Here is a 26,931-nt window from a genome sequence, read left to right on the forward strand (position 1 = left end):
CCAATCAATCGCAAAAAATAATCATGCCTAAATAGACTATCAGGTAATCCATAAACTAAAGTATCTCAAATAATGATGGAAGTAAATGAATGGATTAATGATATCCCAATCCCATAGGCAATTCTCCTATTCCAATCTCCACTAATGTAGCAAAACACCATCAAAAGATCAAAAGGACTTTCAAGGGTTGTAATGTGGCCAAGGGGGTGATAATGTGGCTAACAAGAAAAGGATAAAGGTAACAAAATATGAGAATAATCAAATTATTAAAAGATTAAGACACAATTTTTTTTTTTTCAAATGGGAGAAGGAACTTTACAACTATTCATCAATGCTAGCATAAAATTTTGAAGCTTTTAGAGGGACTATATAAATAATATTGACTTTGAATTACAATTGTCCCTTTCAATTCACCCCCAAACTCATTTCTTTGTGTACTTGGGTGGTGAATTACTTTACATACCATAATTGAATTTGCTAATTTTTTTTTTTTAGTCACTTCTCCCAACTAATTATTATTATTATTATTATTATTATTATTATTATTATTATTATTATTATTATTTAATTGTATCTATCACTCAAAGAATTATTCTCATGGAGGGTAGATAAGTGTTTGGGTTTATGGCTAGGTAGTAATGTGGGTTCCCAAGGAATAAGAGGGATAAATGTAGGCTCAAATTGGTTCCAAAGGGAAATTTTTAAGTGAGGTTGGCTAAGGCTAAAATATGGGTTTAAATTTCAAAGAATGCCTAGATCATTTCTTTTTCAAGTGTATGCTATGATTTCGCCTTGAAAGGTTTAGGAAGATTGTTCTAGGATTGGTGAGACATCAATTAGCTACTTCTCACCTTAGAGTTTTCTCTAGGCACTCAAAGTCAATGCAATTGATTGGGTGGCCCTTGGCTAAGAAGATATAAACTAAAGCAAGAATCTAATAACTTTGCACCTATCTAGAACTTTCAATCCATCAAACCCTTCTAAAAGTAAGCTTAATTGCTCTTCAAAGCAACTCTCAATCCTTTAAGGATAAGGTAAAAATTTATTTTTATGATATGTATGATCCTAAAATGAATGCATAAATCGAATTAAAACTAAGTGTAATCTATATGAAAACTATATGCAAATGTATGTATATAAGTATAGACATGTGTGTGGTATATGTATAAGTGTATGGATTATCTATATATGGATGAATGAAATGCAATAAATGAATGAATGAAAATTTTAAAAATTTTGCAAAAATTTTGCCCTCACCCGCAAACTCAAATGAAACATTGTCCTCAATGTTTAAAATGAATGCAAAGATGGGCAAAATTGTGTGAACTACTCAATTAATGAAATTTATACAATTGGGGATTAAATCAATATAAGCTCATGAGTTCCAAAATTAGCTCAAAATGATATTAACAATGAAGCTTTAGAGAGAAAAATGTGAAAAAGTATCCCAAATGTATGAATTTACACTGCTTAAGATGTTGCTTAACCTGCTGCGTAAGGTAAAGCGAAAGCATAAGCATTGGCAACATACCATAAGCATAAATAGTAAAAGAGTAAGTTGTTACCTCCAAATGATGTGAAACAGATACGGCTCAAAGAAAATTGCGCAACTCATCAATGTCAACAAAATTAGGATTGAAGAAAAAGATAAAGTGCAAAAATAATGTGCAAGAAGATGAAAAAGTGTAAAGAAATAAGATCTAACAGTTAAATCAAGAATTAAACCAAAAAGCATTCACATAGTAACTATGTCCATAGCAGAGAATAAAATAAAATAAAGTAAACTAAAGGAAAGAAGTGCAAGTATAATCATAAAAACTAATTACCAAAGTATTACAACTATTACTAAAGTTTGAAAATTAAAATAAACAGATTACAAAATAAACCTAAAACAGAAATTAAAACTATTGCTACTGATCAAGCTCTGCTGTCAAGGCTTTGTTGCTGCACCAGGGTCTGCTTCAGGTTCTGCAGTAGGTTCATTGTGATCCGAAGCTTCAGAAGCAGTTTTCAAATTTTCTGTGAGGTCTTTCATTTCTTGAAGCATGTCTTGGCCCCAATGATATAAATTGTTATAAGATTGGGCCAATTTGTTGTAGAGCTCCAACATTTGAAGTTGTTGCTGCTTCTGTTTCTTTTTAAGAGATAAAAATCTCTTTTTAAGTTTCTTTTCTAGCTTCTTCTTTTGGTTAACCTGCTGCTAACCCATGGTATCAATTTTGACTTCTAAGCTTTTCAAGGTAGCAAGGATATCTGTGGTGTCAGGTGAAGGAACAGATGGTTGGACAGTGAAACTTGCTATTCTGGATTCCAAGGATCTTAAGAGGGACAAAATGTCTGCGAAAAACTGTGGGGTAGTGGTTGGTTGGGGTTCTGCTGGTGCAAAGGTAGTGGGGTCTGTAGTACTAGTGGCTTCAGGATGCTGCTGTAACAGAGTATAGGTATAGCCTACTTTCTCACAAACATCCATGTGTAGCAATATTGTGCTGTCTATATATGATTCACCAGAAACTGGCAGCAGCTTATATAGACTAGCATCAAAGCTAAATGAGTTTGCTATAGCAGTTATATACCCCCCAAAAACTATACTACCTTTGGTATGCTTTGTGACAATTTGGTGCCAATGAGTAGCTATGAAATGGGCTGTGCTTACTTGTTTTCTCTCCTTCATGCACCACAAGAAAAATAAGTCTCCAGCACCCACAATACTATTACTGTGTCCCCTTCCTAAAACAGTGTAAGAAATGAACCTATGGAGGTATTTCAGCACATGATCAACTATCCTAGAGGCTTTTGCAGTCCTCTGTCTATAATAACCCCCAAAAGGTGCAATATCTTTCCAGAATTGAACAGGGTCATAAACAGTTTGCTGCCACTCAATATTTTTATAGCCTGAATCTTGAAAACCAAAAATTGCATTCATAGCATCCATGTCTAACTCCCTATCAATGCCATCACATCGAAAATATATCACATCCTTATGCTCAGGTACTGTTGGTTTGAAATTCAGCCTTAAGGAACTCAAAAATTCCAGGGTCAAATCCTTGTACACTGGTTCCCTAATTCTAGCAAATTTAGTCCAGCTGATAGCATCTAAATAGGCAAATACAGAGTCATAAATGCCTAGCTCTTTTAAAATCTGCTCATCCATATATTTGTTTGCCAAAATAGGTTTAGAAGCTAATCTCTCATAAGCATTTTTCATATCCATATCCTTAAAAGCCCAAGGTAATGGAGAAATTACCTCCTCTATATTATCGACAGATGACACAGGTGCTGCTGGAGAGTTTAAGGGTGACTGAGATACAGGTGTTTGGACCGCTGGTGGTGGAATTTGCGAGGAGGACCTAGTCCTTTTGCTGACTGGTTCAGAGGAAGGTTGAGGTGGAGAGTTTAGGTCGAAAGGAACAAAGGGTACTCTTTTTCGTTTTCCGACAGGGGTTTTCTTGGGTCTACCTGCATCCTTTTTAGTTTTACCTTTAGACTTCGTTTGAGTAGGCTCAGGTTCAGGCATTGGTTCTGGGGACTGAGTGTCGAAAATGGGTGTTTCATTTTGAGGTTCAGTTTGTGGCGAAAGGGGGGTCGGCGGAATGAGAGGTGGTGTTTGGCCTGGGGGTAGTGGCGGTGATTGAGGTGGTGGCGATTGAGGTAACGGCGGCGTTTGCGGTGGTGGTGACTGAGGGAGCGGCGGACTGGGGCTGGGGTTAGGGTTTGTGGGTAGAGAGGATGGGATACCCATTTTCGATTTGACAGAATGTCGAAATCTGCTGGGTTTGGGTTTGTGGGTAGACCACATTTTAGTTCTCACCATTTAATGAAAAGAAAGAAACTTTTCAGCTTTCCGTAAAAATTGCCGGAAAAAATGGTGCGGGATGGGAGTCGGCAGAATGAGAGTTATGGCTTATCGGGAGTTTGGGTGAAGGTTTTATAAAAATGGTGAAAGTTTTGGGCTTTTTAAAATGTGGAGCAGACATCTGGTAATTTGGGCCATGCTTGGGGTTAAGCATAAAATTCAGCAGAATTTGCTTAGGACTCTGCTTGGCAAGCAACATCATCAGCAAGTTTCAGCAGGTTTTGGGAAAAATTGTGATTTTACTTACCAAAAACAGTCCAAAAGCTATGGAATGCTATCGTGACCCTCAGCAATTACCAAATACACACAAACACCATAAAATTGAAGAATTTTAGCTCATCATCTCTCATAAACTTAGTAAGCATAGCACATGTTCATTTAGCTTTTTGCAATCATTGTTCATTTTAAGCACCAATTGTTACTACCTTTTTGCACACTTAATGAAATGGTCTCCTTTCTAAACTTATACCAAAAGTACATTTTCAGCAGCATTTGAGACAAGTTCCAAACATTCAAGAATTGCAGAAAAGACATAGAAATTGACCTTTTAAGCAGTATGAACAGTAGCATGAACAGTAACAAAAATCTGCAGACTGTAAAAACTAGCAGCAATTCAAACAAAAACATGTAAATTCCTATCAGACTACAAAATTATATATACACTAAAAGGTAAAACTTAACAAACACTATTTTTGCACTTCAATAAAGCTCACATCAGTCCTAAATATCAAAATTGATCCTCATTCAAGTTGCATTTCACAGAATTTACACAAGACACAAAATCAAACATGTGCTATCAAGTAGATTGCAATATTAGTAATTTAACACAAGTTTAAAGGTGTTACTGTTCACAGGCACTGGATAAGGTGCAGAATTTTGCTTATTGCTTGCTCTCTTTCAATTCTTTCTTTTTTTTTTTTTTGCTACAAGTGTTAATTTGCCCAATCTTCATGAATGACCTACAAAAGATAAACAAATGTCACTTTTGAGTTTAATGAGGGTGAAAACTGAAACTGAAAATGAAAAGAAATGAAAAATTAATAAACTATAAAAGGATACGCTTGGGTTGCCTCCCAAGAAGCGCTTGTTTAAGGTCTCCCAAGAAGCGCTTGTTTAAGGTCTTAAGCTTGACCTTCCACTCCAAATCTCCTAAATATCCCTGATTGGAGAACTAAGCCATGAAACCTCTACAACCTTTTGTGTGGGTTCTCCAACAATATAGTGCTTTAATCTCTGCCCATTAACTTTGAAAGTCCCTGAGGTTTCATTGCCTATCTCAACAGCTCCATAGGGGTATACCTTTATAACAGTGTAGGGCCCTGACCATCTTGACTTTAATTTTCCGGGAAATAACCTTAACCTAGAGTTGTATAGAAGAACAACATCCCCTTCCTGAAATTCTTTCCTCCTAATATGCTTATCATGCCATCTCTTAGTTCTTTCCTTGTAAAGCTTGGCATTTTCATAAGCATCCAATCTAAGCTCCTCAAGTTCATTTAGTTGCAGCATTCTTTTTTCTCCTGCAGTTTTTAAGTCAAAATTCAGTGTCCTTATAGCCCAATATGCTCTATGTTCCAACTCCAAAGGTAAATGACAAGCTTTCCCATAAACCAATCTAAATGGGGTGGTGCCGATATGAGTTTTAAAAGCTGTTATATAGGCCCAAAAAGCATCATCTAACTTTAGTGACCAATCTTTCCTTGAACTATTCACTGTTTTCTCAAGAATTCTTTTCAACTCTCTATTTGAGATCTCCACTTGACCACTAGTTTGTGGATGGTAGGGTGTTGCAACCTTATGCTTCACTCCATATTTTTGTAATAATCTTTCAAATTGATGGTTGCAAAAATGAGAACCTCTATCACTTATAATGGCACGTGGAGTTCCAAATTTTATGAAAATGAACTTTTTAAGGAATTTAATCATAACTCTAACATCATTAGTTGGAGATGGTATAGCTTCAACCCATTTGCTCACATAATCTACTCCAACTAAAATGTATTTGTGTCCCAAGGACGATGGAAAAGGTCCCATGAAATCAATGCCCCACACATCAAATAGTTCCACTTCCAATATATTTTGGAGGGGCATTTCATCTCTCTTCGAGATATTACCCATCCTTTGACACCTATCACATGCATTTACAAACTTCCTTACATCTTTAAACATGTGTGGCCAAAAGAATCCTGCTTGAAGAACTTTTTCTGCAGTCTTTATCACACTCATATGACCCCCATAAAGTGAAGAATGGCAATCTTTAATAACATTCCCTATCTCCTCATTAGCCAAACATCTTCTAATCAGCCCATCTCCACATCTCTTGAACAAAAATGGCTCTTCCCAATCATAATCCTTTACATCAAAAAGAAATCTTTTCTTTTGCTACCATGTTAGGTCAGGTGGAAGGATTCCACACACTAGATAGTTCACAAAATCTGCATACCAAGAGGCTTTTGCATTCATGATTAACAACAGTTGCTCATCAGGAAAATAATCATCTATTGGGGGCTCTTTTCCCAAATTTTCTCCTTGTTCTTGCCTTAATCTAGACAGATGATCTGCTACCACATTTTCTACTCCTTTCTTGTCTTTAATTTCCAAGTCAAACTCTTGAAGGAGTAGCACCCACCTTATCAATCTAGGTTTGGCCTCTTTTTTCTGAAGGAGGTACTTGATAGCTGCATGGTGTTAGTAGTATGCCCTAGAGCATATCATTTAGTATGTATCTTGTACATATTTTTAATAATAAAAGGCATTTCCACTTTTCCGTTTACATAATATATTTATGTGTAATAGAAAAGGTCCATTGATATTTTGTTAGAAATATTATTCTTAAGTTGTTAAGAATATGAGTGACAATATTTCTAGCACAAAGTATCATAAATAGGTTCACAATCGAGGATACTTCATAATAAGGACATGACTTATCCAGAAAGATTGTATTCATGTTTGTTCCCAAGTTATTTATATGAGATATAAATAAGATGGAATGGTGAGTCTCATGCCATATAACAAACATGATAGGCACTTATAAATGATAAGTAGGCCGAACCAGTGACACTTATGACAAGCACATGGAGTTTACTCTTGTCAATGTTTTGTCATAAATCATATCGATGCATATAATCTTTAGACACGAGATAGCACAGTTATCTTGTATATAGGTAGTTTGAGTTTGATATCGCTTTCATACTTGTACTATGTATGGGTATATGGGCATGTGTTGGCTCCGCTAGTTATATATGGAGGTAGGTGTTGATCAAGAAGGAATCTGTTCCTCTAAGTAAATAGAGTTAAAATCCTATGTTCATTTAATTGTTCTTGATGTTTCAAGTTCTGGCCAGACAGATAGATTTATTCGAAAAGAGTTTCGATGAGAAAAATCTTTTAATCAAGAACTGGAATTAAAAGAGAACATAATATTCATAGCAAATGGAGTTTGACATAAACCATGACTCCGGCTTGAGTTGGGATTTTGTAATGAGAGATTCTAGTGCATGGTAACATATGATTATAGGTTCATTTAAGGTAAATCTTATTACTAATTGGGTGGCCATGGCATGCTATGCTAGGTGTTAACCATGGTCTATGAGGTTCATAAAATGATTTAGAGAAATCATTTATGGTAAGAAAGAGTTCGATGATATTAAGAGTTGATATCATGTCTCATTGCCAATTAGTGATGAGCCTAGTAAGTCACACACATACACAAGTTATCACCTATTTAAATATGATTTAATTAATTAATTAAAGAGTTTAATTGATTAATTAAATAGATTTGGTTTGCAATAAAATTGCAAAGTCCCTAGCATGACTTGAAACCAAATCTAGATTATTGGATGTGTAGTATAAATTAAATTTATATTTAAAGTGTTTAAATATGAATTTAATTGATGAGAAATTAATTAATAGAGATTAATTAATTAATTTATATTTGATATAAATTAATTAGAAGAAGAAAATAATTATTTTGGGTTAAGAACTCAAAATTAAGACACGAGGGCATTTTGGTCATTTTGCGGTGTGACACGTGGCACCATGAGATGGTGACACATGGCATAACACATAAGCTTGCCAAATATTTTTAATCATGTAAGATGATTAAAATCAAGATTAAATATAGGTTTGACACTTGGCACAATGTGATTGGGTCACTTAAACCTAGAGCTAATCAAAAGGTGACATGTGGCTAGGGTTTAATGTGTTAACCTAGCTATTTAAGTGGGGTTATGAAAAGAAAACACAACCAGCAGCCTCTCCTCTCATATGTCACGCCACTTTGAGCCTCTCCAGCTATTTCTCTTCATCTCTCATCAATTCAAAGAGATTAGCCATCAATCTCTTGAATTAAGAACACTAGAAATTGTTTCGAGTGTCCTGTTACATCTCTAATCTCTTAAAAGGCAGAACTTGAATTTCTAATTAATAGAAAAGGCTTTAGAAGCTGTTCAAGGGCTGCCATAGGTGTTCTTGGTGTGGACAAGCTAGAGGACAACATCCGGTGTCTCAAGACGAATCTCAAAGCGCAGAACATTTGCGGCACATCAAGAGGTTAGTGTAATCGTTCTTGATTTAATCTAGGGTTCTAAAATTAATCTGATTAATTTTAAAATCTTAAATGGCAAATACAGATCCAAAAACATATTAAAAGAGTTTTAATATGTTGTTTATCATTGAAATCAAATAGATAAAAATAAATCTTGCATGGTGCTTGTGACCCTAGGTGAAAATTTTTGAATTCAATGGTATAATCTTGTGTTTTTCACGCTTCCGTTCCTTCAATTGGTATCAGAGCCACTATATTTGCCATTTAGATTGTTGATTATATAATTTAATTGTGTGTTTGATCATGAGATCAAGAGATTCATTGCTGGTTGGATCATGAGATGTGGCGTCACACATGGAGAAGCCACCATTGGTGGCGGCAACAATGGTTCCATGGGTGATTCAAGGTTTGGCTTTTAATTCTGCAATTGTTGTATGATCTAAGGCCTATTCTTTGACTAATTAAAGTGTTTAATTAGTTGTTTTAATCACACAATTAAATTATGATTCAAATCAGAATTTTAAAAAATGTTTGAATGTGATTCAAATCTGAATTTTAAAAGTTGTTTGAATGAGATTCAAATCTGAATTTTTAAAGTTGTTTGAATCATATTTAAATCTGATTTTTTAAAATTGATTCAATAAAATTCAGATCTGATTTTTAAAAAATATTTGAATGTGATTCAAATCTGATTTTTTAAAAAATGTTTGAATGTGATTCAAATCTGAATTTTGAAGTTGTTTGAATGTGATTCAAATCTGAATTTTTAAATTTGTTTGAATGAGATTCAAATCTGAATTTTTAAATTTATTTGAATCATATTCAAATCTGGAATTTTAAGTTGAATATGAGATATTCAATTTAATTTAAGAATGTATGTTTTATTTAATTGTTAAATAGTGATATGCATGATGGATGATCATGGACTATAAAAGACCAATGTGATTGGATTTATTTCTTTTATGTTTCTTTGGGATTGTAAATTAATTAATTTATTTTAATTTATTTTGGGCATGTATTATTAAGTTTGTAATATTTTTGGGTTGTAATTTCATTTATTTAAGTTCTTGTAAATTCGCCTTGGTATGCCAAGGATTACTATGTAATATTGGATTGCAAGAAGTTCAAGGAGGTCAAGAGCATTGGTGGGACCAGTGGGAGGAATTCAATATCAAGTGTTGATTATGTACTCCTTCAGCAACTCTTGTAAAATGAATGAATGAAATGCACCTAGGAATGCCCTGATTCAATTCTTGGTGGCTCAGAATTGAATCCCTTAGAAAGTCCATGATCATACCATATTTACTGCTTATCCATGAATGCATGAGATGTATGGGAATGTATGCAATTATATGATATATGCATGCTAAATGGATAATGTGCAAAGTGAGACCTTAATAGTAATTAGGATGGCTATAAAATCTTCCAAACAAATGATTAAGTTGGAAATGCTATAATTAAAGTAATTATAACATAAGCCCTCCATTGGGGCAATTATTTTAAGAAATTTTAAATAGTTGCATGAGATGCAATTAATTTAAGAGATTTTCTTAAGAATAATTGTTAAGCATGAGATGTTGTAAATATGTAAATGGTTTGGTGGCCAATATTGGATGTACCTGAGGACATTAAAATTATTTGCATAATTACTGGCTCAATGGGATCAACTTAACTAATGCAAGATAAGTCAATATTGGATGTACCTGAGATTTTGAGCATTAGGGGCTTTCATTATTTTATTACCTTTACTGATGATAAATCAAGGTTTGGGTATTTGTATTTGATGAAATACAAACATGAATCCTTTGAAAAGTTCAAAGAATTTAAATCTGAAGTAGAAAATCAAACAGGAAAAAATATTAAAGCTCTTCGATCAGATCGTAGAGGTGAATATTTGAGTACTGAATTTGATGAATACTTGAGAGAGCATGGCATTGTTTCTCAGCTGACTCCTCCAGGAACGCCACAGCTGAATGGTGTATCTGAAAGGAGAAATCGTACCCTATTGGATGTGGTACGTAGTATGATGAGCTCTACTGATATGCCAATCTCCTTTTGGGGATTTGCATTAGAATCAGCTTTATATATTCTGAATAGGATTCCATCAAAATCAGTTTCTTCCACACCTTATGAGATATGGCATGGAAGAAAACCAAGTCTTAAGCATGTTAAGATTTGGGGTTGTCGAGCTTATATCAAAAAGCTGAACACTGATAAATTGGAGACCAGATCAGAAAAAGGTCGATTTGTTGGATATCCAAAAGATAGTTTTGGATATTATTTTTATTTGCCTACTTCACAAAAGGTTGTGATAAGTAGAGATGCCACATTTCTTGAACAACAGTTTGTTCAAGAAGGAGGCAAAGGAAGGCAAATAGAGTTAGAATTGGAGAATTCGACCAACCAAGCATCGGATGGATATAGATCCATCTAGTCAACCTATACCCGTTGATGAAACATCTACAAATTGTTCCTCGTAGAACAACCGTGGTATCTCACCCAACAGTGAGATATGGTTTTCTTCATGAAGAAGAACAAGAGTTGTCTACTCATGAAGAAGTAGATCATGGAGATGATCCACTTACCTATGAAGAAGCTATATCAGATATAGACTCTTCAAAATGGATTGATGCTATGAAATCCGAGATTGATTCCATGTATAAGAATCAAGTTTGGGATCTTGTTGACCCACCTGAAGGTATTGTACCTATAGGGAACAAATGGGTTTTCAAGAAGAAAATTGGTTCTGATGGAAAGGTAGAGACCTATAAGGCAAGGCTAGTAGCGAAAGGGTTTCGCCAAAGGCAAGGAATAGACTATGAGGAGACTTTCTCGCCTGTTGCCATGCTTAAATCAATTAGGATTTTATTAGCAATAGCTGCATACTATGATTATGAGATTTGGCAGATGGATGTCAAAACAACTTTTCTCAATGGATACATTGAAGAAAACATTTTCATGGAACAACCTAAGGGATTTGAATCCCAAGATGGTTCCAAGGTATGCAAGCTAAAGCGATCCATTTATGGGTTGAAACAAGCTTCGAGGAGTTGGAACATCCGTTTTGATGAAGCCATTAAATCTTTTGGTTTTATCAAAAATGAGGATGAGCCATGTGTATATAAGAAGGTTAGTGACAGTGCTATCACTTTCCTTGTCTTATATGTGGATGACATACTGTTGATGGGTAATGATACAGGTATGTTGACGACTATAAAGGTATGGTTGTCAAATACATTCTCCATGAAAGACTTAGGGGAGGCAACCTATATTCTTGGGATTCGTATCTATAGAGATAGAGCGAAAAGAATAATTGGTTTATCCCAAAGTCTATACTTGGAAAAGGTGTTAAAGAGGTTTAACATGCTTGATTCCAAGAGAGGATTGTTACCAGTGAGACATGGTATCCACCTTTCTAAAGAGATGTCTCCAAAGACACCCGAAGAAAGAGATAAGATGGCCAGGATTCCATATGCTTCGGCTATTGGAAGTTTAATGTATGCAATGTTGTGTACTAGGCCGGATATCGCATATGCTGTTAGTTTGACTAGCAGGTATCAATCCAATCCAGGTTTGGAACACTGGATAGCTGTCAAGAATATTCTTAAGTACTTAAGAAGAACTAAGGATTTATTCTTGATTTATGGAGGTGGAGACTTGCAATTGGATGGTTATACTGATTCTGATTTCCAATCAGATATCGATGATAGAAAGTCTACCTCTGGATATGTGTTCATTTGTAATGGAGGTGCGATCGGTTGGAAGAGTTCCAAGCGAGCACGATTGCAGATTCCACTCATCGAGGTGAGTATATTCTTTGCATCGAATCTTTGCAAAGAAGTCATTTGGATAAAAAGTTCGTGAGAACTTACAGTAGTTCCTTCCATTGAGTCGGTGGTTCCATTACACTGTGACAACAATGGAGCGATCATCTGAGCTAAGGAACCAAGGTCTCACCAGAAATCCAAACACATAGAAAGGCGTTACCACATTATCAGAGAAATAGTTGGGCGAGGCGATGTAGCCATGCAGAAAATAGCATCAGCTGAAAATCCAGCTGATCCATTCACTAAGCCTATGTCACAGACTCAGTTAGACCGACATCTTGAGAAGATAGGTCTAAGATATTGCAATGAATGGCTCTAGTGCTAGTGGGAGATTGTTAGTAGTATGCCCTAGAGCATATCATTTAGTATGTATCTTGTACATATTTTTAATAATAAAGGCATTTCCACTTTTCCGTTTACATAATATATTTATGTGTAATAGAAAAGGTCCATTGATATTTTGTTAGAAATATTATTCTTAAGTTGTTAAGAATATGAGTGACAATATTTCTAGCACAAAGTATCATAAATAGGTTCACAATCGAGGATACTTCATAATAAGGACATGACTTATCCAGAAAGATTGTATTCATGTTTGTTCCCAAGTTATTTATATGAGATATAAATAAGATGGAATGGTGAGTCTCATGCCATATAACAAACATGATAGGCACTTATAAATGATAAGTAGGCGAACGGTGACACTTATGACAAGCACATGGAGTTTACTCTTGTCAATGTTTTGTCATAAATCATATCGATGCATATAATCTTTAGACTGAGATAGCACAGCTTATCTTGTATATAGGTAGTTTGAGTTTGATCTGCTTTCATACTTGTACTATGTATGGGTATATGGGCATGTGTTGGCTCTGCTAGTTATATATGGAGGTAGGTGTTGATCAAGAAGGAATCTGTTCCTCTAAGTAAATAGAGTTAAAATCCTATGTTCATTTAATTGTTCTTGATGTTTCAAGTTCTGGCCAGACAGATAGATTTATTCGAAAAGAGTTTACGATGAAAAATCTTTTAATCAAGAACTGGAATTAAAAGAGAACATAATATTCATAGCAAATGGAGTTTGACATAAACCATGACTCCGGCTTGAGTTGGGATTTTGTATGTAGAGAGATTCTAGTGCATGGTAACATATGATTATAGGTTCATTTAAGGTAAATCTTATTACTAATTGGGTGGCCATGGCATGCTATGCTAGGTGTTAACCATGGTCTATGAGGTTCATAAAATGATTTAGAGAAATCATTTATGGTAAGAAAGAGTTCGATGATATTAAGAGTTGATATCATGTCTCATTGCCAATTAGTGATGAGCCTAGTAAGTCACACACATACACAAGTTATCACCTATTTAAATATGATTTAATTAATTAATTAAAGAGTTTAATTGATTAGTTAAATAGATTTGGTTTGCAATAAAATTGCAAAGTCCCTAGCATGACTTGAAACCAAATCTAGATTATTGGATGTGTAGTATAAATTAAATTTATATTTAAAGTGTTTAAATATGAATTTAATTGATGAGAAATTAATTAATAGAGATTAATTAATTAATTTATATTTGATATAAATTAATTAGAAGAAGAAAATAATTATTTTGGGTTAAGAACTCAAAATTAAGACAGGGCATTTTGGTCATTTTGCGGTGTGACACGTGGCACCATGAGATGGTGACACATGGCATAACACATAAGCTTGCCAAATATTTTTAATCATGTAAGATGATTAAAATCAAGATTAAATATAGGTTTGACACTTGGCACAATGTGATTGGGTCACTTAAACCTAGAGCTAATCAAAAGGTGACATGTGGCTAGGGTTTAATGTGTTAACCTAGCTATTTAAGTGGGGTTATGAAAAGAAAACACAACCAGCAGCCTCTCCTCTCATATGTCACGCCACTTTGAGCCTCTCCAGCTATTTCTCTTCATCTCTCATCAATTCAAAGAGATTAGCCATCAATCTCTTGAATTAAGAACACTAGAAATTGTTTCTAGTGTCTGTTTATCTCTAATCTCTTAAAAGGCAGAACTTGAATTTCTAATTAATAGAAAAGGCTTTAGAAGCTGTTCAAGGGCTGCCATAGGTGTTCTTGGTGTGGACAAGCTAGAGGGACAACATCCGTGTCTCAAGACGAATCTCAAAGCGCGAACATTGCGGCACATCAAGAGGTTAGTGTAATCGTTCTTGATTTAATCTAGGGTTCTAAAATTAATCTGATTAATTTTAAAATCTTAAATGGCAAATACAGATCCAAAAACATATTAAAAGAGTTTTAATATGTTGTTTATCATTGAAATCAAATAGATAAAAATAAATCTTGCATGGTGCTTGTGACCCTAGGTGAAAATTTTTGAATTCAATGGTATAATCTTGTGTTTTTCACGCTTCCGTTCCTTCACATGGTCCGTGTACACTATTACCTTTGACCCCACAAGATAGGACCTGAATTTGTCTACTGCAAATACCACTGCCAAAAACTCTTTTTCTGTAGTAGAGTAGTTTATTTGAGCATCATCTAAGGTCCTACTTGCATAGTATATTGCATACACCTTCTTATCTCTCCTTTGTCCCAAAACAGCCCCAATGGCATAATCACTAGCATCGCACATTAACTCGAAAGGTAATGACCAATCGGGTGGCTGCATAATAGGAGCAGATATCAAAGCTTCTTTTATCCTGCAAAAAGCATTCATACAATTAGTATCAAAATTAAATTCTACATCTTTACTCAACAAATTGGTAAGAGGCTTAGAAATCTTAGAGAAATCCTTGATGAATCTCCTGTAAAATCCAGCATGCCCCAAGAAACTCCTCACTCCCTTCACGGATGTTGGGGGTGGCATTTTCTCAATAATTTCTACTTTTGCTTTATCCACCTCAATACCCCTGTTTGACACAAGATGTCCCAAAACAATTCCTTCTTGTACCATAAAATGGCACTTTTCCCAATTCAAAACTAAATTGAACTCTTCACATCTCTGTAAAACCTTAGACAAGTTAGATAAGCATTCATCGAAAGATTTACCATACAATGAAAAATCATCCACGAACACTTCCATAATACCCTCAATCATGTCAGAAAATATGGACATCATACATCTTTGAAATGTAGCAGGGGCATTACATAGTCCAAATGGCATCCTTCGATATGCAAAGGTACCATAAGGACATGTGAAGGTAGTTTTATCCTGATCATCTGGGTGAATAGGGATCTGAAAGAACCCTGAATAGCCATCCAAATAGCAAAAATAAGAATGATGAGCTAGTCTCTCAAGCATTTGATCTATAAATGGTAATGGAAAATGGTCCTTTCTAGTTGCATTATTCAATTTCCTATAGTCTATACACATTCTCCATCCAGTTACAGTCCTTGTAGGTATTAGTTCATCATTTTCATTTTTCACTATTGTGATGCCCCCTTTCTTGGGTACAACATGAACTGGACTTACCCAATTGCTGTCAGAAACAGGGTAAATAATATCTGCTTCAAGCAACTTCAAGATTTCCTTTTTCACAACCTCTTTCATATTTGGATTCAATCTCCTCTGTGATTCTCGAGAGGCTTTATGGTTATTTTCCAACAAAATTCTATGCAAGCACACAGAAGGATGTATTCCTTTAATATCATCAATGGTATAACCAATTATCCTTCTATGCTTCCTAAGAATTCTCAATAATTTTTCAACCTCACAATCATTCAATTTAGCACTAACAATCACAGGATATGTAGAATTTTGGCCTAGAAAAGCATAGCTGAGATTTGTTGGAAGAGGTTTTAACTTTACCTTCGGTGCTTCACTTTTTTCAAGCTTTGATGATGAAGTTGTATCTTGCTTCAAGTCCCCAATCTTTTCAATATCAGCCATAGGTAAAGGTGAATTTCCTTCCAAAATTGTAGCATATTCTGTAGCTTTCTCAATCTCATCCCCTTTTTTGATGTTATGAACCAAACAAGCTTCTAAGGGATCTTTAGGATGTTGCTTTTTAAGCACTTCTCTGACCTCTTCATCTATCACATCAACTCTCAAGCATGAGTTTGAATCATGTTTCTTTTTCATTGCTTGAAACAAATTAAATTCAACTTTCTCTTCCCCAACTTCTAATGTAAGCCTCCCATTTTTTACATCAATCACAACTCCAGCAGTAGCAAGGAAAGGTCTACCAAGAATAATAGGAATGTGTACATCCTCCTCCATCTCTAATACCACAAAATCCACTGGTATGAAAAATTTTCCAACTTTCAAAGGAACATTCTCAATTACCCCAATTGGAAATTTAATAGACCTATCTGCTAACTGTAGTGAAATGGTAGTAGGCTTCATTTCTCCAATCTTCACTTTCTCATAGATAGACAATGGCATCAGACTAACACTGGCTCCAAGATCACATAAAGCCTTATCTATACTGATATCGCCAATGTGACATGGTATGGAAAAACTTCCAGGATCTTTCAGTTTGGGTGGAAGCTTATTTTGCAAAATAGCACTGCTTTCTTCTGTAAGAGCTATAGTCTCAAATTCCTCCAATTTCTTCTTGTTAGATAAAATTTCCTTCAAAAATTTAGCATATGAAGGCATTTGTGCTAAGGCATCAATGAAAGGAATAGTCACATGCAAAGACTTCAATACTTCCAAGAACTTCCCAAATTGTTTATCCAATTTCGCTTTCTGAAACCTTTGTGGGAATGGTAAAGGTGGCATGTAGGCTTTAGGTGCAACATATTTAGGTTCTTCCTCTTTACTCTCCCTCTCCTTACTTCCTTTTTCTTCCACTGAATTTTCTTTCTCAGCTCCAATCCTAACTTCAACTTCAGTTTGTTCATCTCCTTCTCTGTTTTTCTTTTCTTCAATTTTCTCTTCAATCTTTTTATCTCCATAAGATCACCTCCAGAAGATGCATCAATTGTACTTCTAATAGCTGGTGAAACTCCATTGTAAAAGTGTTGAACAAGCATCCACTTAGGAATCCCATGATGTGGACATCTCCTTTGCAAATCCTTGTACCTCTCCCATGCTTCATACAAGCTCTCATCATCTCTAGGTTTGAAAGAAGTCAGCTCATTTCTTAGCTTAGCTGTCTTGCTTGGTGGAAAATATTGAGCTAAAAATGCTTGAGAAAGTTCATCCCATGTTATGATAGAACCCGATGGCAAAGAATGTAACCACTCTCTAGCTCGGTCCTTTAGAGAAAAAGGAAATAATCTGAGTCGAATTGCATCATCAAAAACTCCATTTATCTTCAACATATCACTTATCTCAAGAAAGTGTGCTAGATGCACATGTGGACTTTCACTTGGATTTCCTCCAAATTGTGACTGTTGTACCATCTGACAGAGTGCAGGCTTCAGTTCAAAATTATTAGCTTCTACTCTTGGTCTTGTGATACTTGGCATGAAATCTCCAATATTAGGATAAGCATGATCCTTCACAGAGCAGTTGTTATTGTTGTTTGCCATTTCTTCTTGTAATTGCTCTTGCTCTTGTGCTCTTTCTTGTTGTTGTTGAGCTTTAATTTCAGCTTTTCTCCTCTTAGATTCTGCTCTTAAAGCTTTGCTGTCTTTTCTATTTCTGGGTCAAAGAATAAATTGATTTCTTCACTTTTTGTCCTTCTCATAAAATAAAGTACCTGAAAAATAAAATAAACAAATTCTCAAAGTAAATTGGTAAAAAGAAAATAAAATAAAATGCCCAAATTAACCAAACAAACAATTGTTCAATATCAAACAAAAAATCAAATCCCCGGCAACGGCGCCAAAAACTTGATGTGGTTTATCCGCAAGTATACGGGTCGTCTCAAGTAATAAAGTGATGAATCAAGTATCGTTCCCATGAGGATTTGCTGTTTGAGTACCAAACTATGAATGAAGCGATTATTTGGGCTAATGATTAATGGATAAATGGTAAATGTAAATAAGCAAGGTAAATTGATTAATCTAATTGAAATGGGTAAAGAGCAAACAAATAAATTCTAATTCTAGTTCGCAATTAAACTAAATTAACAATGGGTAATTTAAATGAAAGTCTAATTATGTTAAAAGTGATTCCAGAGTTGGGGGTTTATGCATAAATTAATTGGGTTTTGTCTTGGGCATTCCAATTTTTAAGGAAAAATAGAGTTTGAAGGAAATTAATTCAAAATTCCGTTGATATCTTTTTCAAGCAAACCAAAGTGTGTTTTAAAATAACCAAACCAAACCTACTTTCGTATGTTATTTGATTACTTTAAAACCCATTAAGTTTTGTAACCAATCATTAATTCCTCTTAAAATCCTAGTTTATTTCTAAATCTAGGTGATTTTAAGTTCCAATCCTTGATTATCTATCAATGACTTTCACCTTTCGGTCCTTCTAACACAGTACCCAATGGGTACCAACATTAGGCAAGTAAATCAAGCACACAAGGAAGGAATCAAAACTCATATTTATGTAAAATAAGGAAATACCCAATCCAAATCCACAAATTAATCTAAAACATATTTTCCAACTCTGAAATCTAAAGAGTTTACTCACTCATGATGGTATTTACAAGAAAGATTGATGGAAAAATAAAGAAAAACATGATAAGAGGACTAAAATAGAAAAACCCAGGTAGGAGAACCCAAAACTCTGGTTTCTGGAGCTCCAAAAATGGTTGCAGCAGCTCCTCTCCAAAAGAAATGGCGTCTCCTCCTCTCTCTATTCTATTTTCTTTCCTTTTTTTTTCCTTCCTTTCCTCCTGTGGCAAAAATACGGAAATGATGAATTTATATCGTCCCAAAAAGTTGCCCTAAAAGTAAATAGGAGCCAAGGAGTGGATAGGAAATGAGGTGTAAAATTATCCAAGTCAGCAGCACTATTCACGTTCTGGGCAGTCTGCTTAGGGTTCGGCTCAACCCTAAGCAGCTTCTTAGCAAATTTCACAGTGCCTGTCATGCGCTTAAGGTTAAGTAGACCTTCAGCAAATCTCGGCAGACTTAGAGTAAAATAGACTTTTCTGCTCATGCTTGACTTGTGCTACACCTTAAGCACTGCTGCTTTACCCTGAGCAGGATCTTAAGCAAAGTCTCAAGCAAATTTTGGCTGGTTTGCTCTTTCAAGGCTTGATTTCTTCAACTTTCCTCCATGCTTAAAGAATTCCAAATTTCTTCAAATCACTTCCTAATGCACTCATTGATCCTCAATTTGCCACAAAATCCTATCAAAAACAACAAAATTATAAAAATCAAATATAAAGTATCTAAAGTTAACAAATAAGCTAAAATAAAGCTAAAAATATAAAATATACTAAAATATAAGGGCAAAATGGATGCAAAACTACTCTAAAATGCCTATATGAAATGAGTATAACACTCATCAACATCATGTTCATCCTCTTCTTCCTCAATGAAGTTGTTGAGATTTTCTCCCACAAATCTCTCCTATAAATCTCCTTGTATCTAGAGATTGTACAGCTATGATATATTCTTAGTTTCTTATTTTAGGACTGATATATTTTTTCCCTTGATTTAGAGCTAATTAGTCTCTTAAATTGTAGCTCTTTTATACACTATATACACTGATTGGACACAGTGATTCAAGAAATAAGAAAAAACTTTTTCTTCTCTTTTCAACTTGGTATCAGAGCCTACCTCTTCTGAATCTTGAATTTTTTTTTTCCTGTTTGACAAAATGAATGAAAAAAACATTGAATCTTCAGGAACAAAACCAAATCCTATTATTGTTCAATTTGAAGGTGTTTTTAATGTAGGAATCATTCTTATTGAATCAAATTATGATATCTGGTCGCAGCTGAAGGAAATGCACATTGCTGAAAGGGAGAAACTCTCATATATACGTGGTAAGATGAAGCAACCCACAGAATCAGATGATGGATATGAGAAGTGATATGCTGAAAATCAAAAAGTGAAAAGGTGGTTATTGATGTCCATGACACTAAAAATTATGAAGCGATACCTACGCTTGTCTACTGCTCATGAAATCTGGAGTGCTCTGTCAAAAGCTTTCTACGATGGAAGTGATGAATTGTAGGTCTTTGTTTTCAACCAAAAGGCTTTCATTGCCAAGTAAAGTGGAAAGTCTCTCTTCGAATACTACGGAGAGTTAACTGAAATTTTTCGAGAATTGGACCATCGAGATAAGGTGGTCATGAAAGATCCTGATGACCTGATAGCATATTAGAAGTCCATTGAATGACTAAGGGTACATATATTTCTTGCTGGACTAGATGGTGATTTTGAACAGGTTCGTGGAGAGATTCTGCGAAAGGAACCTGTTCCAGGTTTGGAAGATTGTTATGCTTTAATTCGACGAGAAGCAGTACGCCATAAAACATTGAAAGGCTAGTTAGAAAGTTCTGAAGCTGTAGCGATGGTGACTCAAAACCAACCAAAGATAACCAAGAGAGCTAAAAAATCTACCTATAAATGTACCCATTGTGATCAGCCTGGTCATACTAAAGATCGTTGCTATGAACTTGTGGGATACCCAGAATGGTGGGATCATAATCGCGTAGCTAGAAAAAGGAACCTCAAGAGGACACCAACAGCTACTGTCATTGAAACAAATACAGATGATGATGGTGTTAGACACGATTCAGCATTGGTAACTACTGCAAATGGTACTGGTAAGGTCTTAAAAGTTTCCATCCCTATTGTTAATAGTACATTGATAATTGATTTTGGTGCTACAAATCATATGACATTTGATTCTAGATAAGTTACACATCTTAGACCATCCTCACAAAAACTCATCTCCACTGCCAATGGTAATGAGGCCTCAATTATTGGGGAAGGATCTTTAATCCTCACCAATCATTTAAATCTAGATTCTGTTTTGGTTGTCCCATCTTTAGAATAGAACCTTTTATCTGTTTCTCAAATAACTAAAGCCTAATCTTCTATTGTAATTTTTTGGCCTGACACTTGTGTTTTTAAGGACATCCAAACAAAGTAGACGATTGGTTGTGGTATTAGGCGAGGAAAATTATATTACCTGGACTTGACATCAAAGAGTTTTGACATCAAAGAGTTTTGACAAGTTACATCAAGTTTTGAGGGTGGACAGCTCTAAGGGTGAGAATAATAATATGAAATATGGCTATGGCATCGACGATTGGGACATGCATGCTTTGGCTATCTAAAAAAATTATTTCTTAGTTTGTTTGGAAAATTTGATGTTTTTAGTTTTCGTTGTGATGTTTTTGAACTTGCAAAAAGTCATCAAATTTCATTTCTGTTGATTTTAAATAAGAGTCATCTTCCTTTTCTGGTGATTCATTCAGATGTGTGGGGTCCATCTAAAATTCCAACTTTGGGTGGTTCACGTTGGTTTGTCACTTTCATTGATGATTGTACCAGAATGACTTGGTTTTGGTTAATGAAATCCAAAAGTGAAGTAAATATGTTATTTCAAAAGTTTCATACAATGGTTAAAACTCAGTATAATGCATAAATTCAAGTTCTTCGTAGTGACAATGGAGGAGAATATCAAAACTTAGAACTTCAACAGTATTTTGAAGCATAGGGAATTATCAATCAAATAACTTGTCCAAATACACCCCAACAAAATGGAGTTGTAGAGCGAAAAAATTGCCATCTATTGGAGGTTGTTCGTGCATTGTTAATTGAAACTCATATGCCATTATCCTACTAGGGTGAAGCACTTTCTTTTGCAGCATATTCAATCAATCGGACCCCATCATGTTCCATTGACTTTCAGACACCATTCCAAGCATTTACTGATGTTGTGACTGCCCCTTCTGTCCCAAATTTACTTCCTCATGTCTTTGGATGTGTAGCGTTTATGCATCTTCATAAGCATCAATGCAGTAATTTAGACCCATGAGCTCTACAGTGTGTTTTTCTTGGTTATGCTGTGCATCAAAAAGGTTATAGGTGTTATCATCCCCCAACTCAACGAATGTTTATAATGATGGATGTGGTTTTCCATGAAGACTCAATGCATTTTTCCTATGAGTCTAAATTTAAGGGGGAGAATCCTAAGGAAATTAAGACTCTATATTATGATCTTATAGAGTGTAATTATAAGATAAATGAAGAAAATGATGATGTTGGACAAAGTGATGACAGTGGAGCATCTTTAGGTCATGATGAACACTTGGAAGCCAAAGGAGAAATTGAAGCAGGTGATGAACACTTAGAAGCCGAAGGAGAAATTGAAGTAGTAGATGTAAGTCCATCAATTGAAGAACCTGAGTTACACACCAATATACCACACTAATCGTTTACTGAGGATGCTCCTAGTTAAGAACATCATGAACCACCAAAGAAGCAACTGCCAGAGCATTTCACTAGAGGTTTCCCTAAACCTACATAAGAACCTAAACTTTCTAGTAAAGTTAAATACCCCATGAGTCATTATGTGTCTAACCACACTCTGTCAAAATCAAATCAGTCATTTGTAAATAAATTATCTACTATAGCTATTCCTAACAATGTGCAGGAAGCCTTAGCTGATCCGAGGTGGAAAGTAGCTATGAATGAGGAAATGAACTCTTTGCAAAAAAATGAAACTTGGAACCTGGTTGATTGTCCAACAGGGAAGAAGCCAGTAGGGTGTCGATGGATTTACACTATAAAGTATAAAGCAGATGGCACAATAGAACGATTCAAAGCAAGATTGGTGGCAAAAGGGTATACCCAGACCTATGGGATTGATTACACAGAGACATTTGCACCGATGGCTAAAATTAATATTGTTCGGGTGTTGTTGTCTTTAGCTGCTAAACTAGATTGGCCATTACAATAATTTGATGTGAAGAATGCATTTCTACATGGAGAATTATTTGAGGAAGTTTACATGGAGCTTCCACTAGGAAATATGGTGCCAAAAAGATATAGTCAAAAGGTGTGCAGATTGAAAAAATCGTTGTATGGGTTGAAGCAATCTCCACGAGCATGGTTTAGAAGATTCACAAAGTCAATGATAACATTTGGATACAGTCAAAGCAATTCAGATCACACATTATTTTTAAAGAAACAACAAGGGAAAATCACTGCACTCATTGTTTAGGTGGATGACATGGTGGTTACAGGGAATGATCCAGAGGAAAGAAAAGCACTGTAGGAGTACTTGTCTAGAGAATTCGAAATGAAAGACTTTGGTTCATTAAAATATTTTCTCGGGATTGAGGTATCTAGATCCAAGAAAGGAATTTTTCTTTCTCAAAGAAAGTATGCATTAGACTTATTACAAGACATTGGTATGTCAACGTGCAAACCAACTGATACGCCAATGGAGGAAGGCTTGAAGTTATGTATTGAATCAGATCAAGTACCAGTTGACAAAGGGAGATATCAAAGGCTTATAGGGAGGCTGATGTACTTAGCACACACAAGACCATATCTTACATATGCATTAAGTGTTGTTAGTCAGTTTATGCATAATCCTGGAGAACAACATATGAATGCTATTATGCGCATCTTGAGATATTTAAAGTCTGCTCCTGGAAAAGGTATATTGTTCACTAAGAATATAGATTATCAAGGCATAGATGTGTACACAAATGTTGATTGGGCTGAAGCAAGAGATGATCGGTGCTTGACGTCTGGTTACTTTACATTTGTGGATGGTAATCTTGTTACATGGAGGAGTAAGAAACAAAACGTTGTTGCCCGCTCAAGCGCCGAAGTTGAATTTAAAGGTATGGCACTTGGACTTTGTGAAATGTTATGGCTGAGATTCCTTTTGGAAGATTTGGGTTATCCATTTGAACAACCAATTCGATTGTATTGTGATAATAAAGTTGCATGTGATATTGCCCATAATCTGGTTCAACATGATTGAACAAAACATGTGGAGGTAGACAAATTCTTCATATAGGAAAAATTAGATGGGAAAGTTGTGGAGTTACCAAAGATTCGATCTGAGGATCAATTGTTTGATATCCTTACTAAAGCAGCCTCAAATCAAGTGTTCTCCAAATGCCTTGGCAAGTTGGGTATGTATGATATCTATGCACCAACTTGAGGAGGAGTGTTGAGATTTTCTCCCACAAATCTCTCCTATAAATCTCCTTGTATCTAGAGATTGTACAACTATGATATATTCTTAATTTCCTGTTTTAGGACTGATATATTATTTTTCCTGATTTAGAGCTAATTAGTCTCCTAAATTGTAGCTCTTTTGTACACTATATACACGGATTGTACACAATGATTCAAGAAAAAAGAAAAAACTTTTTCTTCTCTTTTCAACTGAAGCTACATGTGTCGCTAGATTCATCAAGATCATCTTCATCCTCTTCTTCCTCAATGAGGCTGCATGTGCCGCTGGATTCATCAACATCATCTTCATCCTTACTTGATTCATGTTCAGTATGACAATCGTAGAGTAGTTGGACCCCACACTTCTTAACCAGGGAATCGCCATGGTCATCCTCAAAGATAAATTGAAATGTTACCTCATTATAACGCTGCATGCTGCCTCCTATGTCCTCAACTTGGATACAAAACTCGTTATTGTAGGACAAAAACACATGCTTTATCGGTTGAATTATACCACCATCCCAATACTCTTCATACCCACCAATAACACAAGGGCTATTGCCAAAGTTGGACTTGAATTCGCAATCCAATATCATGAACCTATGATCGTAGGCATGTTTAAATTTAAAACTAGCACTCAGAGCGAAACCCAAGAAATTGTCATACCAATTTGAAGACAGAGGAACAGTAATTGAATCTCCAAACCTTTGATTTCGGACCCATTATGGGATTTTATTTCCAGGAAGCATGACTGTCAATTCCTTTCCCACATGTTTGGCATTGCTATAAAATTCCTAGCACCATACATATAATTCAAAATTAGAGATGGAGATATGAAGATGAGTCAAGGAGAGAGGGAGTATAAACATATACATACCTGACATTGCTTAATTGTTGCAAGTGCTACATGTAATATTCTGCGTTGCATATGTCTTAGAATATTTCAACGTTCATGCTGATTCAAACTTGTGCAACTCATAAAATCAAAATATCCCCAACCTTCTGAAAGTTCCATTATTGAGTTTGAAACTGCTCTCAAAGATGTACAACAAGATGCCTTTAGAACTACCAAAGACGGTGGAAGATGTTGCAAAGATTGAAGCCTTGCGCAGGACTCCAAGTCAAATACTCGAAGCCCAGAAACTTGTTGAATGCTTGAAGGTATGCTTTCAAACTCACTTTTACTTAGAGATAATCTAGTCAAGGACGTCAAGAAAGAAAGTTTATCTTCAAGCACTGAAGGATTGACATATAACCCATCTATAGAAAGGTCAATAAGATGTTCCAATTGGAAAATTGCATCAGGGAGATTCCTAAGGCTTTTGGAGCCAGCCTAATGCAGTATCTCTAGTTGAGATTGCAACCCAATTGATGAGGGTATTTCTTTTATTGCAGGTGAATACAGATCTAGAACTTTTATACTCTTTGGAATTTCCGGAATCTCCTTTATTTTTGAGCAATAAGAGAGATCAAAGCGTTCAAGAGATGTCAACCCTCAATACGTGGCAAACTCCCAATCATTTTACAAGATCTCAAACTTAAGTCATTAAGCTTCTGGAGATTCCAATAGAGGGACAAACCGTCTTCAAACGTATACACTCCCGACAATCTATAGTCTCCCGACAATCTATAGTCTCCAGATTCGTTGCCTTACAAAGGCTAGGCATTTCAAGAGAAATTATATGCTGACCCGGCTATACCAACTAGGATTTCCTAATTGGTATGGCAATCCAATCAAACTTTAACATGTGTATTATTTAAATTAAAATTAAAAAAAAAAGTTATAATTGGACACGTAAAAACATTAAAAATAATAAATTATATTTTATACAGTTAAAGAATCATCAAAGTTCATGTTTTAAATTTCCCACTACAATTAGAAGTTTACATAGTTAAAGAATTATCAAAATTTTCACTACAATTAAAAGTTCTTTAAAAAAAAACTGCAGTATCAAAGACTAAAGAGGATCAAAGAGAAAATCTAAAAGAACAAATAAAAAAATAGGTACGTTTTTTACTGCTAGAATAATTTTTTATTTTTTTTTACATAGAAATACAAAATATGCAAATTTCTTTTTGGTGAAAAGCTGCCGAATAAGTTTACTTTCTTTGTTTTCTTTTTTAAATTTTATTAGTACTTATGGTCACAAATTTCTATAATTTTTTATTTCTTATTAGATTGTTCATGTTACAATTATTTGTAATTTCAATTTTTTTAAATCAATACTGTATTGCTTGCCGGAATAAGTTTCTAGCTATTTTTTTTTTATTTTTTTGGTATTTTCTAATGACAATTGCAAAAAGTATACATTTTTTTTATTTATTTAGTTGAATAAGTTGCTAGAACAATTTTATTTTTTTTAGTTTTTATTTTTATTTTTATCTTTATTGCTGCTTTCTAATTTCAAGTTTATAGATAATGTTAAACAAGCACATAAAAAAAAAAAGTAAATCCTTTTGTTTATATTGCAATGGCTTTAAATGTGAATGTGCTCAATTTGCAGGATTATTTATTGTTAAAATTGAAATTGGAAAAAGGTTGTGATATTGAATAGGAGAAATTGGTACAATGACAGATTCCAACAATTATGAAAAAGGTATAATTAAAAAGTTATTTTAAATTGTCATTTTGTATTATAATAAATTGCTTAAATATTCAATTTTTTAATTATTATATTGATGTATTGTAATTTTTTATTATA

At 34.8% G+C, this 26,931-nt stretch overlaps 1 protein-coding gene and 1 non-coding gene across 2 annotated transcripts; one reads left to right on the forward strand and one right to left on the reverse strand.

The window, feature by feature from the left end:
• Nucleotides 1-2,778: 2,778 nt before the first annotated feature.
• LOC131169583 (vegetative cell wall protein gp1-like) lies at nt 2,779-3,739 on the reverse strand. The gene is made up of 2 exons (XM_058128767.1): nt 3,245-3,739; nt 2,779-2,898 (listed from the first exon to the last, which is right to left on the reverse strand). The coding sequence occupies exons 1-2, from the start codon at nt 3,737-3,739 to the stop codon at nt 2,779-2,781; spliced, it is 615 nt and encodes a 204-aa protein (XP_057984750.1).
• Nucleotides 3,740-17,210: 13,471 nt separating this feature from the next.
• Nucleotides 17,211-17,317, forward strand: LOC131170148 (small nucleolar RNA R71). Its single transcript, XR_009141088.1, has one exon. It is a non-coding gene; the product is annotated as a small nucleolar RNA R71 (small nucleolar RNA).
• Nucleotides 17,318-26,931: the final 9,614 nt, after the last annotated feature.

This window comes from Hevea brasiliensis, chromosome 10 (assembly GCF_030052815.1).
Source record: "Hevea brasiliensis isolate MT/VB/25A 57/8 chromosome 10, ASM3005281v1, whole genome shotgun sequence".
NCBI lineage: Eukaryota > Viridiplantae > Streptophyta > Magnoliopsida > Malpighiales > Euphorbiaceae > Hevea > Hevea brasiliensis.

Bases quoted from the DNA above. Each gene is read 5' to 3' on its own strand.
- LOC131169583 (XM_058128767.1), bottom strand. From the start codon at position 3,739: ATGGGTATCCCATCCTCTCTACCCACAAACCCTAACCCCAGCCCCAGT. The intron at 2,899-3,244 runs GTAATTTCTCCA...TTGGTTTTCAAG, and splicing joins CTGTCGATAATATAGAGGAG to ATTCAGGCTATAAAAATATT.